Here is an 18,330-nt window from a genome sequence, read left to right as displayed (position 1 = left end):
ACAGACGAATCAACCATTGGTGGATTCTCCCATGTACATGTCACCGAGTCTGGAAACGGGTAACTAGACTTAAATCTGCGAGGTATAGAAAACCGTTTATCTGGATTCTGTCGTGTTTCTACTAACATCTTATTAACAGACTCCGAAATAGGAAAACACACTGGAGATCTGTAGTTTAGTAAATACGACTTCATCATTTGTCAGAGGCTCCTCCGTTTCTGTAAACTTCAGAGACTGACGCACCGCTCTCATAAGATTATCAATGCCTGGGCTGTTAAAATCATCACTATCTGACTCCACTTCGCCCTCCTCACCCTCATCTTGTGCCGTGAGGTCTGGCATGGAATCTTCAGAATGTAACATAGCCGAAACAGGTAAATCATAAGACATATGAAATTTATCCCGTCTACCCAAATTGGATTTGGACCTTTTGCAAGGCTGAGACGCCTCCGGTAGTTCTGGCGGTCTCACCCGAGATTCAGATCTTGCCGCTTCCCGCTCTTGTCGAGCGGCGGTCAATTCTGATTGCAACCCAGCCAGTACATTGGCTAGCTTTTCCCATGGAGGGTCCGGGGAGGAACCTGGCTTTAAAACCGGAGCAGAAATTGTATTCGTAACTGAATCCACAAAACATACTGTACATGTGGTAGATCCATCCGGTAACACACTGCTACAGACCTTGCAGTGAACCTGCTTTTTAATTCTTGCTGGTGCCTTACTCATTATGGAGACAGACAATACAATATACAAATACAGACACTTGCACGACTCAGTAAAATAGTACTAAGGTGTGTGTAATATATATATCTGGCCTAGTGCAGTACACGTGGCCAGTCCTATGAAATGTGATCCCAAATTCCCACTAACACCCCTGCGCCTCCGGTGGAGTAGAGATGTAGTACTGGAACGTTCTGGAATCACAACAGGAAGACACAGGAAGCATGGTTAAAATGGCCCCCATGCCATGCTTACAGGAATAATCACAGTACAGGTCATAATATTTTAAACTGATATATAACCTTGTATCTTATCCATGCAGCCTAGCATACTGCTGCTGCTTGTCCCCCCCTCGTGCAGCTGCTTGCAGCTTATAACGGTGCTGTGATACCCCCCCTGTATGCTCCGTTGAGCATGTAAAAAGGCCGGGCGCGGGTAGAGGCAACCAAGCGGCCAGGGCGGGCAGCGGTAGTGTGGGGGGGCCAGCGATAGTGCGGGGCTGGCAGCGGTAGTGTGGGGCGTCCAGCGGGAGCCGGGTAGGGGGACGCGCCGGAGAACAGACAGCGGGAGCGCGGTCCCCCGAAGCGGCTTTGAGCAGCGGCGACGGGCGGCCGGGAGGAGGCAGTATGCTGTAAGAAACTTGTCCACACACAGCGGGGCGGCAGCGTGAGCCGACCGCCCCGACCAACATACCTGGACTCCTGTGGTGAGGCTCCGACGGGGCTTCTCTGTAAGCACCGGCCAGCCTTTCTGCAGAATGTCTGCTTTGGCTGTGAGGGTGCTCTTCTAGTGAGGACCGACACGCCACAGCTGCTTGTAGCAGCTTCCACTATCCCTGAACCTGGCCTTTTGGAAGGGGGAAAGGGATGTGGTATGAAAAAAGAAAAAATATTAACAAAAAAATAAAAATATTCAAAATAATTGTGGACTAAGCCACACACGCCTGTTGCTACTTGAGCACAGAAAAAAACACTGAGGTACTCTGGGATATGGAGGGGTGGAGTGTTCTAAATTTAAATATTCAGTGCCCTGTTCCTGCGGAAGACGTCCATATCCCCAAGAGTACTCCAGTGACCCCTAGTGGATGAAAAAGAAATCTGTATTAACTGGTTCATTTATAAGACCATAATACACACGCATAGGGACAATTAAGTCCTTTATCAGTTACAAGTACATGCATTACACATTTTAACATTCATTCATGTTATTTGCAGTGAATATCTGTATAAATCTAATGTCCTTATAATTAGAGGGCATTATTCCTATACCAAACAATGACCATCACATATCTCATGAGCAGATAACACAACATACGGTAGCTTTACTAGTGTTCACTCTAGGCTGTTTTAGCAGGGCGCCGCGCCCTGCCCGTTTTTTAGCAGGCAAAACCCGCCCTGCCCCTTTTGCGGCGCCCTGCTAGAACAGCCGCCCGCTTCCTGCCCTCCCGGCGTGTATAGATGCCGTGCGCATGCGCGCGGCATCCATTCACACATTGGGAGAGGGCTGGGGGAAGCCCAGCACCGACGGAGGTGCTGGGCACGCCCCCAACAGTGACGTCGCCGGCCACAGACGCTCTCTATAGTAGCGTCTGTGGGCCGCACCGCCCCCTAAAATGACGTAGGCGTGGCCACGCCCCCGTTTCGGACGCGCACGCACATGTGCCCCCGGAGTCCGGCGCCCTGCCCCTTTTCACTCCTAGAGTGAACACTAATTTACTTAAACTTCAAATTGCACATTTGCTTTTCAATCTTGTTTAATCGCTTCAGAGCTAGAGGTGTTTTTGGTCTAAACAGAGTAATTTCCATCATTCCACCTGGATTCTGTTTAAATCTATTTTTGTTTTTGTTTTGTTTTTAGAATCTGACCCAACCAAATTGACCCAATGTAACGGAAAGTGTGCCAACCCCAAAACAACCCTGGAGTGATTGGATATGTACAGGTCGATCCCCTGTAGGTCATCTGGACAGAACTTATTATTTGTTTTGAAACCAAAGAAGAAAATTAAATTCTGATTATGAAGATTAAATCAGGCAATTATAGGACATTCATAACTATATAAAAAAAACACACCTCTAAACCCCGGTGTAACTCGACTCCAGTGTCCCCTAGTGGATTTTAAGAGAAATAAATAGGAGACTCTTCTACACCCCCAGGGGCTGTCAGTGTCCAACTAGTGGAAGATGTACATGACCCCCACCCCACAGTACAGGTACATTTACTGCTATCCGACTCCTAACCACACTGACTATTCTCTTAACCTCCAGTCATCTCAGGAACAAGGCCGACTCCCCCTGTTACACAAGACACCAAGTCCAGTCGCTGGCAACATGGCAGATAGCGCGTTCTGTTACACAAGGTTACCTGGATCTCCTAGTGGCCATGCTCCATCCTTCCCGCTGTTTGGTGGCACGAGGCTTCGGGCTCTCTTTAAGAGCAGGCTCAGCATGGTTGCAAGCGCGCTTGGCCGGGGGTGATAAGTGGCTGTCACTCAAACTAGCATCACTGCCGGTATCTTTCTGTACAAACATAAAACACAAACATGTTACAGACTCTTCTCACACTGAACGGTCATCTTCACAAAGCAAAGGAACAAGTGACCTCACTGAGACATGAGGCACAAAGCGATGTCTCCAGATCCTAGTAAGCATGTCTGTATCTGGATGGCCGGACACATCAATGGGAATATTTCCAGGCCTAATCCAAAATTTTAGTTCATGTTTGCCGCACACTGTCCCAGCTTCCAACACCTGTCACACTGTTATGCCCACACAACCGTTTCTTGTTATTTGTGTTAAGAAAAGGAGGATGTACTGTAGCTGTAAGTGGATCGCTGACGTTGCATCAATGTTTTACAGGAAGTGTTTGTTATACAGGAAGTTTCCCTGCAGCCATTATTAGGAATGGCCATGCTCACAATAAATGGTGAAACTGCAAGTGACCATCAATGGTAGTAATCTATGCAATAGAGAACCATCGATGCCCCCCCTCCAATTGCCTTTTCTGCTCACTCTCTCACTGGCCCATGGACCAATCAGAAACTGGGGGTGGGGCACTGTGGGGGGGGTGGGGGTCCTCTATTGCATAGTTTACTACCATCGATGATCACTTGCAGTTTCATCATTAAAGACTTTCACAACTTCATGGGGATGATTCAATCAAACGCACATCGTGTATATCCACATTGCCAGTTTGGCCTCGCACCCCCATAGATATGAAAACTTGTGCTGTTGGGGTATACCGTAATTGGCACATATATGCACAGCTGAGCATCACAGCACTGCTCAATAGCAAATCACCAGTACTTTTGTCCAACATTGCAATTCAGAGACTATTGTTTACGATCAAACACATTTCAGACAACCTTTTATGTTAAATAGCTGATCCAAACAATGGTGCAAAGAAAATAAACTGAAGGAGGAGGGGGATTACCACATATGTTGTTCATGGAACTATTAAGGACTGATTACTAAATTATTTCAAAAGTGCCTACATTACACCAAAGGGTGCCCACTGTACTTACTGCAAAGTCTGCCTATTCTCGTTTCTTTCTTCCTATGGGGGACAGACGGGTATAGGCTGTGGCAGGAAGGGTGTCAGCCTGCATTCCTCCAACTCTACACTCCGCCAACTGCCACTCTAATCAGTTGTTTTTCAAGTGCCCAAGGAGCAAAGTCATTAAATGTTTGCTGCTGCAGGTTAATTAGACATTATTTTACTTCATATCTAGAACTAGAGCACATTGAGCCGGCAGCCCAAGTCTCCCACAGGAGGTGCTAGACCACTGTCGTCATAGACCGTTCAGCAACCCCACAGGGACTTGGAAATCTTTCGACCTCAGTCCTGTTATCACGCACCAGAGGCCCCAATGGCCGAGTTACAAGAAAGATCCAAATCTGTTGCCAGGAGGAGGGGGGGCTTTTCTGTTAACCTCCTCCTTGCTTCATGGCACAATCCCTACACGGGCAGTCCACCAAACGTTTTACCTCAGACCTCTGGTGGCCATCTAAGCAGCGGTCTGAAAGGGGAGTTGAATCAAGCCTTGGAGAGAGATAAAATGGAGAAGTTACCAAATCAGCTTGTTAGTTATCTAGCCCCGTTTTTAAAATGAAAGAAGCGGTCCTTGCCCCCACTCCCAGTGTCCTGCAGCTAAGTATTGTTGTCAGTATACCCAACAAAAAATTCTCCTAAGTACCTCACTATAACCATTTAGTTTAAACAGGTTGAGCAAAAGGGTTATCTATCTATCTAGGGCTAATTTTCTATGTTCCGCACTCTTATCTTTTAAGGATTGGGGGGGGGGGGGGGGGGGGGGTCATTCAGATCAAAAAAGGATCTGTATGTGCCCCCTGTGCATACTTTGTGACACACTGGCCTGGTGTACAATATCCTGCTGAAGGAGTCTTGGACCCGGCAGTCAGGTGAGGCCTATTCCCGCTCCGGACGTCCAGTCACGTGGGTCCGCGGCAGTATCTCCCCGTTCGTGTGTCCTGATGGCTCTAGGCTACGGTGGTGTCCGGGGCCCTGCCTGTCTCAGAGATCGCTGACCGCACACTCTGCCTTGGTGGAGCCCTGCTGCGCTGTTCTCCTGCTCCCGCCTGCACCATTTTGGACACGTGCGCCCGGTCAGTCTGTGTGCCTCCCGCCCTGTGTGGCTCCTCTGGCACCTGGAGGTACTGTGGCTCTTTGCTTCTCCTTGGAAGGGGGCATATTGTGACCTGTCGCTGGCGGCCTAATTACCTGTCTGCAGTTAGCGCTGCTACACGGAGGTGAGGTACCCATATGTGCAACTCTTGGACTTCTATTCTCTCATATTGACTTTCACTGCATGACTAATTTCTATACATACTATCTCTGTCCTGCATACTTTATTACTGCCTGGATGTGCACATTGAATACAATGCGTTATATGCCATCTGCTAGCACTTGGAGTGCTTGATATAATATACATACCCCACAGTGTGTGGACCTGCAGTTACTTGTGGTATTTTCCCTGTTGGAGGAGCGGTCTTATATCTACATATACAGCGTGCTGTAGGGTCCACCTTATACCTTCTGTATTATTCTATACTGATCTTCCTGTCGGTCCTGTGGTTCCTGACGGTATTGTTATGGGGTAAACTGGCAATACAGCTGGTGCAGCAGCACGTTTGGAAAGATTTGCTAGAAATAATCAATTGCCGGCACCCCCATCTGCCCAGGGGACATGCCCTCCCTCTCCTCAGACCGCTTCGGAGGAACCCTCTGTTGCTGATGTTATGCAAGCTACTCAGCAGGTCCTACAAGCTATCACTACTTCTCAGCACTGACTGACAAGATCGGTCAAGTTCAAGCTGATATTTCACTCATCCGCCATGACATGCAGAAACTTTGCAAAAGTGTGGGAGGAATGGAAAAACGTGTGCCTGATCTTGAGGATGTCACCACCCCACTCAAAGACAGTGTCGCAGATCTATCATCCCAGATGGCTGCTGTTGAGACAAAGTTGTCAGATATGGAAGGTCGTTTACGAAGAAATAACATACGACTTGTTGGCCTACCTGAAAGGGCCGAGTGTTCACACCCCAAAAAATTTCTAGATGATTAGCTCCTAAACATCTTTAAAAAGGAAGACTTTAGTGCGCAATTTGCTGTGGAACGCGCTCACAGTCAACCTTTTCAAGCTCCTCCCCTTGGTGCTCCGGCACGCACTTTCATTGCTCGCATGCTTCACTACAAAGATCGTGATGCTATTCTTCGCCTAGCACGAGTACATGGTCCGCTGAAGTTCGAGAACCACTCCGTGGCAGTTTTTCCAGACTTTGCAATGGATGTACAAAAATCCAGATCCCAATTTCTACAATTAAAAAGGAAACTGAGGGATAGACAAATCCAATACTCTATGTTGTTCCCAGATCGACTGCGTGTAGTGCACAAGGGTTTTACGCACTTCAATTCTCCAAGAGAAGCTGAAGCGTGGTTGGAGCAGAGGCCCCTTGGTTGGTTCTATATTGGAGTGGGAGAAGGGACCTTCTGACGTACCTAGGGGAGGAGACCCGTCACCAGGGGGAGGAGCTGCGGCCGAACAAGGTACCCGAAAAGTACCCTCGCGGGCTCGCTTCGCACGCCACGCTTCGGGCACGGTGGCTCGCTTCGCTCGCCACCTAATTACTAAAGGTAATAGTTGGTGGTGTGGATACTAGACCAACTGTACCGCTGGCGTAGCTCCTCCCCCTTGTGTCGTGGCTCCTCCCCCTGACGGAAAAGGTCCCTTAGGCCACTTGGATCTAGCCTCAACCGAGGCCCCTTGCTCCTTGTTGAAACCGGCAGATATCATTGACCTCCATTTTAACATCTCACCATTTTCATACAGGTTTCTTCTTCTGTTTCTATGGTTCATTCCATGGGGAGACGGAGAAATGTTTTTTGGGGTTTTTTTCTGAATCCCAATTGGAGGTTTGTTAGTATGCCTTCTCACCGGGGACCACCAATTTTTTCTTTTTTACTGGAAGTCCTTGCTAGGATATAGCGTTTAGGAGTTTTTCGTTCCAAATAGTCCCTCTTTTACTATTTTGGTGTTTTAGTTTAAGTGACGGGAGTGCTATAGTTGGGATATAGGTATATCTTGGTTTTTAATGGATATACAGGGTGGTTTAGTTTCTGTTCTGCGTTTTCATTTATTTTAATTTACCTTACGGTATGGTCATGCATTGTTTATACATTGTTCTTGACGTGTACTTGTAATGTTATTGGGGAAGGTTTGGTGCCAATACTTGGTGAATAATTGTTTTTCTCCAGCAGTGCGGCTGCACACCAGTTCACGTACTATGCTGCGTCTCTCCCAGCTACTGTGTTTCTTCCTCTGCTCCCTTCTCTTGTCTCTTTTTCTCCTGTTTCTCTTTTCAGTCTCCACCAATGCTGGCGATGCCTGAAGGGCTCAACCTACTCGGCTGGAACATACGGGGTCTCAGTAACAAAATTGAGAGCGCTGGTATTATCGCAAGTAAAAAAAGTATAAAGCAGATATTGTTCGTTTCTCAGAGACTCATTTTACTGGTAGTAAGACGTTAGCCTTGAAAAAAACCATGGGTGGGGTGGTTATTCCATTCTACTTGCTCACAAAATGCTAGGGAAGAAGTTTTCGTGTTAGTTAATTTAAAAAAAAAAAAAACGGTAAAACTTCCAATTAGAACATAGCCAAATAGATTAGTATGGCCGCTTTGTCTCTCTTAGGGCTTTTGTTAACTCTACTCTTGAATATTCTCGCGGTATATGTCCCCCCTCCTTATAATAATGAAGTTTTGACGCAGGCTGTGTCCTTGATTGCGTTGTTGCCTTCTACTCCCACTATTTGTATTGGGGATTTTAATAATGTAATGGACCTATTTTTAGACGATGGAGAGAAAACCCCCGTGGTGATCTCGCTTCTTCACCAACCCAATTTCTAAATCAGTGTCAGAACTTGGACTGGTTGATGTTTGGAGAGTTAGGTTCCCCCAGGAAAGCCAATACTCTTGCTACTCAGCTACTTTCAACACCTTTTTCACACATAAATTTGGCTCTTTTATCCCCCGATTTGGTCCCTAAGGTAGTTCAGGTTAGTTACTTGCCCAGGGGGATCTCTGATCACTCGCCCGTTTTGTTAATATTAGATAAATTGGTACCTCAGGGTATTACATTTTGGAAACTTAACCCGTTTTGGCTGTCGTTAATTGGAGATGGGGCTAATACACTTGCTGAATGGCGAGATTTCCGAGACCACAATGCTTCTTACGCCAACACCACAATTAAACATGACGCGTTTACAGCTTCTATTCGTGGTTCCCTCTTCAAAAAAGTGGCAGCTATTAAACATTCCAGTAGGGAGGAGTGCCATCTTGAACAAACCTGCTGTCAGCTGGAGGCTGAATATCTTCTGCTTAGATCCCCCTCTGTACAAGAACGTTGGGATTTGGCACGAAAGGAATGGGCACAGTTTTTATTAGATAAGTCCAAGCATAGGTTGTTATTTTCCAGACACACTTTGTACTCACTGGCTGAGGTAGGTGGTAGCTATCTTGGCTCTCTCTCCAAGGCGGACAAGGGCAGTATCTCTGTCCAATAAATATCTGACTCTCAGGGAGATTTTAAATACTCCAGCTCTGACATTAATGAAGTTTTTTTTGCCTACTATTCTTCCTTGTACGCTTCAAGGGTGTCATATACTGCAGATCAACTGAGTGACTACCTTTCCCACATTCAGTTACTGCAATTATCTGAAGACTCCATTGACTTTTTGAACTCCCCTTTTACAGGTTAGGAACTTGACACTGCTATAGCTTTGTTCCCCAACAATAAGGCCCCTGCATGTGACGGCCTACCCATTGAACTATACAAGCAGTTTACGGAATTTTATACCCCATACCTAGTTGAATTATTTAATACTCTTTGAATACGGTTCTTTGCCCTCCTCAATGTCTGAGGCCATTATAATTGTACTTCTTAAGCCGGGTAAAGACCCTACCTCCCCAGACTCTTATCGCCCTATTTCATTACTCTCCATGGACGCAAATATTTTTGCCAAAGTTCTAGCCTCCATTTGAATACTGTATTCACGTCTATTATCCACACCGACCATACAGGTTTTATGCCAGGGAGGTCTACGGTATAGAACCTGCATAGACTCTCGTCACTTACAGAGGGATGACCAATCCGAGTCGGGGGCAGTGGTGGTGTCCTTGGATGCCGCCAAGGCCTTCGACTCAGTAGAATGGGAATATCTATGGAAAGTACTTCATAAGTTCGCATTCAGTCCTAAATTTATTCAATGGGTCCAGCTGCTATATTCTTCCCCGGCTGCTCGTATCTCAGTCAATGGTCATGTGTAGACACCCTTTCCATTGGAAAGGGGTACGAGGCAGGTATGCCCACTCTCTCCGGCTTTATTTGCCCATGCCATCGAACCCCTAGCAAGTTGCTTGCTTATGTCTTCAGACATTGAGGGTATTCGGGTTGGGGACCACACAGATGTCGTTGCACTGTACGCAGACGACATGCTTCTATTCCTTAGGGACTCTGGGAACTCCTTAATCTCTGTGTTACGGATCATTAATCTTTTCGGGACATACTCTGGCCTACAAATCAACTGGAACAAGTCCAGTATCTATCCTCTATCTGGTATTCTCCCCACTGTGCCGGACCCTGGTTGTTCGTTGCAGTGGTCTCTGAGATTTAAATATTTTGGAGTTTGGATTTCTCCCCACCCTCAAGATTATGTTGCACTAAATGTGGAGGCTGTGACTAATGACTTTAAAAAGAAAGCTCATTTGTGGAAGAAATTACCGCTTACCATTATAGGCTGTATCAATCTCATCAAAATGTCTATTCAACCCAGGTATCTCTATTTACTGCAACATTCACCCGTATATATACCTAAAAAAATATTTTCTACCATTAACAGTGTTATATCCTCCTTTATATGGGGTGGTAAGGCGCCCAAAGTGGCCATGAAAGCTTTGGTCAGGTCCAAACTGGATGGTGTGCTAGGTCTTTCCTATATGCATATATACTACTTGGCCTCTCAACTGGTCCATCTTTCTAGTTGGACCATGGGTACAGGTGGAACTACGTTAGCCGGGTTCTATGCCGAGTGGGTGGGGTCCCCTCTCTCCCCGGTTCAATTTCTGTTGTCTGGTTCTGCTATTTCTGGTCTTCCTCCTATACTGCGGCAGGATCTCTTGGTGTGGCATACGACACACACCTTTTTTGACTGGCATGACCTTGATGAGGAGATACCCATGTGGTTTAATGCTTCATATAAGGACTTCCTTTCTTTGTCTCAAGATAATTTATGGCTGAGGGTGGGAATTATAACGGTGAATCAATTGTATGATGCCGGTATTTGTAAGTACTTTAAACAGATACGACAGGATTATGATAGGTCTAATTCGGCCTTTTTCGCTACCTCCAGTTGCGCAATGCGTCGCACGCATAGTTTGATAAAACGTCTCTGGCGATTTCAAGGTCTCCAATCAAAAAAATGCTTACTAACCTGAGCTCCAAAGGCCAAATCGCTACAGTATATGCTGCACTGAATGAGCGTGTCCATTCACATTTATTTGACCCCTTGAAATCTAAGTGGGACATAATTTAAGTGTACTTTCTGATGAACAATGGACGCAAGTGCTGAGCTCCATTAAGTACACTACCCCATGCATCAGATACCAGATTTATTTCTATATACTGCACAGAGTATATCGCACTCCAGTAATGCTTTATAGGGCACACCTTCGTTCGGATACCTGCTGTCCAAAGTGTGGTGAGGAGGGGGCAGATTTCTGGCATCTCTTGTGGTCCTGCTCAAGAGTACTATCCTTTTGGAGCACAGCTTGGGTGATATTACTCTTAAAGAACCATCCCTGCCCATGCTGGACCCTAAACTGTGCATATTTGGGTTAGATATCGGAGAAACACACTCATTGGTCTTATACAGATATGTTATGTGTGTAACCACTATGGCTAAGGTATTAATAGCAAGGAAGTGGCTTTCACCTGAAACGCCTATTATCTCTCACTGGAGAGCTTTAGTAAATACGTCTCTGGGCATGAGAGATTGATGTTTAGATCTAGAGGTGCGATGCCTCAATACTATGGTAAATGGGACACATGGAATATATCGGTTTTCGGGGCGGGGTAGGGAGTGAGTTGTGTGCGATTTGCTACTGGAGCCCAGTGTTTTGTCACACATTTTGTACTCTGTATTTTCACCAGACCGTGTTATTCACTTATGCTCTATATTTTCTATGTTATGCACAGTTTTTCTCTTGGACATAATCGTATTCTGCTTTAACAACCTCTTTCCCTTGGTTATTGGCTTGATGCAACGCCATAACTTTGATCATGTATACGTTGCGATGTATACCCAAATTACCAGTTATACTCGTGTTAACAGTGATACATGTTTAACTTGTACCGTGTTATATGCTTCATACCAGACTGTGCGTTTGTTTGTTCGTGTAACATTTACAATAAAAAATACACAATTAAAAAAACAAAAACAAAAAAGCCCTTCTTGTTGCACCAAGTTGTGAAAGTGTTTACTAACACCAGGCGTCTTTTTTTCCACTGAAAATTAGAAGCAGACCTTGCTGACTAAAAGAATATGCGGCATGCCTATATTCTGAGTGCAACTGCGGCTGTATCTACATATGAAATGCTAGGTTACAGTGTATTCCTGGAAAACGCTAAGACGCATTTTCGTAAAAAAAAAACCCTGATGTTTAACAGAGTTGCACGGGAACTGCTGGCTCACCCACACCAGGCATCTCGCAGTGCATGGTGTATGGAGTCTTTATGTACAAGGACATCTGTAAGTAATCACTATAGATGAGTAGTTCCAAAAACTTTCCTGAGTCATGCACCCTAGAGTATAAGCATTGGGGGGTTTTTATGACACCCCCAGGCCAAAGTTTCTTATTGGGAAATTCGGCAACAATTATTCAATTAAGTTTGCTCCCCTGCCATCCTTGGGTTCAGTTATATGGTGGTGGACAGGGTGGCACTGCAGTTTACCCATATATTTAAGATTGCCAGCCACCAGCACTGGATTTGCCTTTCACACTGACCATAAATAATTTGATGTTCCCTGTGACACCCAGTTTGGGAGCCACTGCTACAGATTATATGCTTATTACAAGTCAGATAGAGGACAGTTATTTCCAGGAAGGATTCTGTGTAACTGGAGTATCAAATGCTAAAACTTTATTGTCAGGGAGAGATAGAAAAAGCCACAAACACACTGGACAAAATAATATGGAAAGACAAGTTCAACAATGCGGTGCATGAACATGCGCGCAAATGGTGACATTAAAACTATTGGATGATCTTTGTGAATGTGAATTTGTTGCGATATTTCTTTTTCAGGTGGAACTATGGGGGTCATTCCGAGTTGACCGCACGTAGCAATTTTGCTGCTCGTGCGATCAACCTGATACCGCCTATGGGGGAGTGTATTTTAGCATAGCAGGGCTGCGAATGCTTGTGCAGCCCTGCTATGCTAAAAAAGTTTCACGTAAAACAAAACCAGCCCTAGACCTACTTACCATTTGCGACGGATCCAGCGATGCAGGTCCCGGATTTGACGTCAGACATACGCCCTCAAAACGCCTGCGTTAGCTGGACCACCCTCGGAAAACGGTTAGTTGACGCCCCGACACGCCTTCCTCCTGTCAATCTTCTTGCGGTCGCCGCTGCAACCGCTTTCCTCGTTCCCGGCGTCAGCAACGATGCGGGTGCGCAATGCGCACATGCGCAGTTCCGACTTGATCGCACCGCTGCGAATAAGTGCAGCGTACGATCGGGTCAGAATGACCCCCTATGGGTTGTACACGTGATGTGACTTAGTAGCAAAAGGGAGCCATTGTTTTTGGCCAAGAGCATAGCCATAACCTGGAGGAGGAGGTGGCGGCGTTTGTTGGTGTGCCCTCGAAGACAGTGAGTACTATCCATCTAGAGTGGAAGAAGCATGGACACCAAGAATTTCAGCAGAGGAACCGTGGCCGAAAGTCTATTATGACAAATCAGGACCCAGGCATATAGGGCGCCTAGCAACCACCAATTCGTTACAAACATGTCAGGAACTGCTCCAACAGTACAACGCCGGACTCAGCCAAACAGTCTCAAAGTCCCAGATTTGGCGAATTGAAGGGCCACGTGGCACGTCAGTCTTGTGCTCTGCAAACCAATCCAAGCCTTTCGGCCACGATTCCGCCACTGAGATTCTTGGTGTCCATGCTTCTTCCACTGTAGGTTGCTACTGCTCACTATCTTCGAGTGCACACCAACAAACACCGCCACCTCATCCAGGCTATGGCCATGCTCTCGACTAAAAATAATTGGTCCCTGTTGCCACTAAGTCACATCACATGTACGACACACAGTTCCACCTGAAAAACAAACAAACCAATATCTCACCAAATTTGTATTGTATCAATACCTCAGACATTCATAATGATCATCCAATAGTTTTAGTGTCGCCATCTACCCGTATGTTCACGTCCCGGGTCGTTGAACTTATACGACTTGTTTTTCCACATTCCATATTATTTTGTCCGGTGTGTTTATAAGATCCATGCAAACGGATGTCACACACCAAAAAAAATATAGGAATTTAATACCTACCGGTAATTCCTTTTCTCGTAGTCCATAGTGGATACTGGGATGACATTAGTACCATGGGGTATAGCTCAGCTCTATTGGAGCCTGGCACTTTAAGAAATCAGTGTGTGCTGGCTCCTCCCCTCTATGCCCCTCCACCAGACTCAGTCTAGAAAAACTGTGCCCGAGGAAACCGACATACCATGAGAGAAGGAAATACAAGGAAAGCGGTGAGGTAACGAACCAAACACACAACCGTATTAAAAAAATATAGCAGTGCTAACCGTTCTGGTTAGCACTGCTATATTTGGGTAGCAATGCTACCCAAACATGGAACAGGGACAGCAACAGCAGACCCAACCAAGAACACTTACAACCAGGTAAGCAGGAACACGAAGCACTGAGGCGGGCGCCCAGTATCCACTACGTACTATGAGAAAAGGAATTACCGGTAGGAATTAAATTCCTATTTTCGCTAACGTCCTAGTGGATACTGTGATGACATTAGTACCATGGGGAAGTCCCAAAGTTCCCAGAACGGGTGGGAGAGTGCCGAGACCCCTGCAAAACCGCCTGACTAAACTGAAGGTCATCTCTGGCCAAGGTGTCGAACCTATAGAACTTAACAAACGTGTTCGAACCAGACCAAGTAGCTGCGCGGCACAACTGTAAGGCCGAGCCGCCCAGGAAGAACCCACCGACCTTGTGGAGTGGGCCTGGATAGAACTCGGTAGCTGCAATGCTGCCGAAGAATAGGCTTGTTGAATGGTCAACCTGAGCCAACGAGCAATTGACTGCTTAGAAGCAGGACGACCAATTTTGGTAGCGTCTTTAAAGGACAAAAAGAGTCCGATTTCCGGTGACGAGCGGTCCTATTGAAGTAAATTTTCAAAGCCCTCACAATGTCCAGGGATTTTGGAGCAACTGATGTGTCAGCCAACACTGGAACCACTATTGACTGATTTACGTGAAACAAAAACTAATAGTCTGGGACCTAAGTCACAGACTGTACCAGCGCTTTAAATTATTTTATCAAACAGTATTATTGGCTGCTGAGTGAATACAGCATGCTAGGCTGCAATAGAAATAGTAAAACAAAAAAGGAAAATGGAACACTCTGCGCTCCAAACACTTAATGTATGTTTTAAATGTGTTTGTCTGATTTTTTTTATAAAATATTTTATTTTATATTGAGCCTCATTGAGTCAATTTGTCGAGACAGAATGCACAATTGGGTTTATAAAGTGTCTGGAGCGCAGAGTGTTCCATTTTCCTTTTGATTTCCGTGAAAGGCCGATACCACTTTCGGCAAAAACTGCGGGCAGGTCCTGAGTTCAGCCATATCCTCATGAAATATCAAATACGGGCTCTTACAGGATAAGGCCCCCAATTCTGACACACGTCATGCAGAGGACAAAGCCAGCAACATGAAGGTCTTCCAAGTTAGATATTTCAAGTCCACCCTTTGCAAGGGTTCAAACCAGTCCGACTGGAGAAAGGTCAAGACCAGATTGAATTCCCACAGAGCTGTGGGGGGACGGGGACAAAAAAGGAGGCTGAATGTGAAGAACACCCTCCAGGAATGTCTGTACTTCCAGCAGTACCGCTAGTAATTTCTGTAAGATAGAGAGAGACGAAATATGAACTTTTATAGAGCCCAACCGTAGGCCCTTATCCACGCCTGCTTGCAGGAAGAGCAGAAAATGGCCCAGTCGAAACTCACACCACGAAACATATTTCTTCCAGATAAGGTGGTCCTGTCAAAACACCACCACCAAAACGGGCCCGGACCATAGTGGAAATATCCCTGGATGGGAGACCTTTTCTGGCTAAAATTTCCCTCTCAACTTCCAAGCCGTCAAACGTAGCCACAGTAAGTCTGGATAGACGAATGGTCCTTGTTGAAGAAGGTCCTTGAGAAGCGGCAGAGGCCAGGGTTCCTCCAGAGACATGGTCAGGAGGTCTGCATACCATGCCCTTCGAGGCCAATCCGGGGCAATGAGAATTGCCCGAACGCTTTCCCTTTTCAGTCTTTTTAGAACTCTGGGAATGAGAGGGATTGGAGGAAACGGGTATATAAACTGGTAAGTTCACGGCGCCGTCAGAGAGTCCACTGCTGCAGCCTGCAGATCCCTAGTTCTGGAACAGCAACGATGGAGCTTCTTGTTGAGATGAGAAGCCATCAGGTCTATCTGCAGACAGCCCCATCGGTGAACCAGCTGTTGAAACACTTGAGGGTGAAGGCCCCATTCCCAGGGATGGAGGTCGTGAGTGCCGAGGAAGTCCGCTTCCCAATTGTCCACGTCTGGAATGAATATGGCTGAGATGGCCCTTGTGTTTGCCTCCGCCCAGAGGAGTATCCTTCACACCGCTCGCATTGCGGCCCTGCTTCTTGTTCCTCCCTGACGGTTTATGTATGCCACTGCCGTGGCGTTGTCTGAATGCACCTGGATGGCTTGATTCCAATGGAGATAGGAGGCTTGCAGAAGAGCATTGTAAATTGCCCTGAGTTCCAGGACATTTATTGGGAGTGCAGATTCCTGACTCGACCACTTCCCCTGGAACTGGGTCCCCTGGGTCACAGCACCCCAACCCCAGAGGCTGGCATCCGTTGTCAGAGTCCAAGACTGGGTACGGAAACTCCGACCCTCCACAAGGTGAGAGACTTGTAGCCACCATAACAGGGAGAACCGTGCTTTTGGCGACAGAGCTATACTCTGGTGCATGTGTGACCTTGACCACTTGTCCAGCAGATCCAGCTGGAACGGACGTGCATGAAATCTGCCGTATTGGATTGCCTCATAGGAGGCTACCATCTTGCCCAGTAAGCGAATATAAAGATGAACTGAGATCTTGTGGGGTCTGAGCACCGAGCGGACCATAGCCTGGATAGTCAAGGCCTTGTCCATGGGAAGGAATACCTTCTGAGACAAGGTGTCCAGCATCATTCCCAGGAACTGGATTCTTTGCGACGGTTCCAGGTGAGACTTCTGGAAATGTAGGATCCATCCATGGTTCCCAAGCAGGAGAGTAGTCAAGTCGATGCAGTGTAGCAGACGTTCCCTGGACAGCGCCTTTATCATCAGGAGGAGATCGTCCAAATAAGGGACTATGTTGACTCCCATCCTGCGCAATTGCAGCATCATCTCTGCCATGACTTTTGTGAATACCCTTGGAGCTGTGGAGTGACCAAAGGGTAAGGCCGGAAACTGGAAGTGGTGGTCCAGTATAGCGAACCAGAGGTAAGCCTGATGAGGAGGCTATATGGGGATATATAGGTAAGCATCCTTGACATCCAGGGACACTAGGAACTACCCCTCCTCTAGACCAGAGACCACCGCCCTCAGGGACTCCATCTTGAATTTGAACACGCGTAGATACAGGTTCAAGGATTTTAGGTTCAAGATGGGCCGTAACGAACAGTCCGGTTTAAGGGTCTGTCTTTCCTGTCTGGCGGTAGACAACTCTGTATTAATGTTAGTAATCATGGTTTTGAATGAATCCAATCACTCAGGTGCATACTACTACCCTGTGAAAGGAGAGAACACTGGTTACACAGGAGAGAACCCCCTGGTGAGAACCCCCCAAAGCTGTAAACTTTGTGTGTCCCTCATGTAACACTTGTCTTTTTCCACACTTGTCTTTTTCCCAGACATTCTTATTGCAGAAAACACAGAGTTACGTGAATACACACAGTGCAGTGACAACACAGATAGTGAAATAGCACAACAACCCCAGACAGCCCGAATGGAATGACAAAGAGAGGATTGGGACCAGCACACAATACCTCAGTCAGAACAGTGCTCCGCTGGGTATACTCATATTTATTTTTTTACAGCACGGTCACCTCCGTTTATATGCTTCCCCCCTCTCTATAAAACCCCTGGTACCTGTGGAGGAGCGGCTCCAGCATGCAGCCTGGCAGTCAGCAGCAGCAGAAGGAAATAGCGCCTTTCAGCCTCTAGCCCCGCTCTCTGGGAAGCCCCGCCCCTTCAATGGCGCGCAGTCCCTCAGATATTATACTGGCTGTAAAAATACAGAATCTGTGTAAAAAAATGATAACCCCTTTGTGTCAGCGCCAGTCTGGGGTCTGCAGTGGGCACCGCAGCTCGCAGCCCAGTGACCGCTGCGTCCTAATGCCGCCATTTGTCACCGGGACCCGCTAACCGGGACCCCGGTGTAATCACCCACAGCACCTTCTTATTTCAGCATGTGTTAGGGGTGGCGGCATGCTGCCGGGGTATGCGCACACCCCGGGGGGTATGTGAAACAGCGCCTCAGGAGCTTAGTGTCCTGTCAGTGGGGATACGAACCATTACCTCTATAGGAAGTTGGTTCGGTCCCCCCCCCTAAGTCCCACGACGCAGACAGACTGGTTGACAACCAGTGCTGCCTGGGAAAAAATAAAAATAAAAAAAACTTAAATAAACATTTTTAAGAAAACTCTCTTAAGCTCCAGAGAATGCACCCGGCTCCTTGGGCACATTTTACTAAACGGAGTCT

The 18,330-nt window shown here is 46.7% G+C and overlaps 1 protein-coding gene across 4 annotated transcripts in view; it reads right to left on the bottom strand.

The window, feature by feature from the left end:
- The window catches only part of ATAD2B (ATPase family AAA domain containing 2B), a 204,523-nt gene that overhangs the window by 167,966 nt on the left and 18,227 nt on the right, over positions 1 to 18,330 (bottom strand). For all 4 annotated transcript variants that reach the window (XM_063915299.1, XM_063915300.1, XM_063915301.1 and 1 more), the window contains exon 2: positions 3,079 to 3,233. In XM_063915299.1, coding sequence (XP_063771369.1) covers positions 3,079 to 3,233 — 155 coding nt within the window. The remainder of the gene's footprint in view (positions 1 to 3,078; positions 3,234 to 18,330) is intronic.

The sequence above is a fragment of the Pseudophryne corroboree genome, chromosome 4 (genome assembly GCF_028390025.1).
Source record: "Pseudophryne corroboree isolate aPseCor3 chromosome 4, aPseCor3.hap2, whole genome shotgun sequence".
Lineage (NCBI taxonomy): Eukaryota > Metazoa > Chordata > Amphibia > Anura > Myobatrachidae > Pseudophryne > Pseudophryne corroboree.
This window is presented reverse-complemented; position numbering and strand designations above follow the sequence as displayed.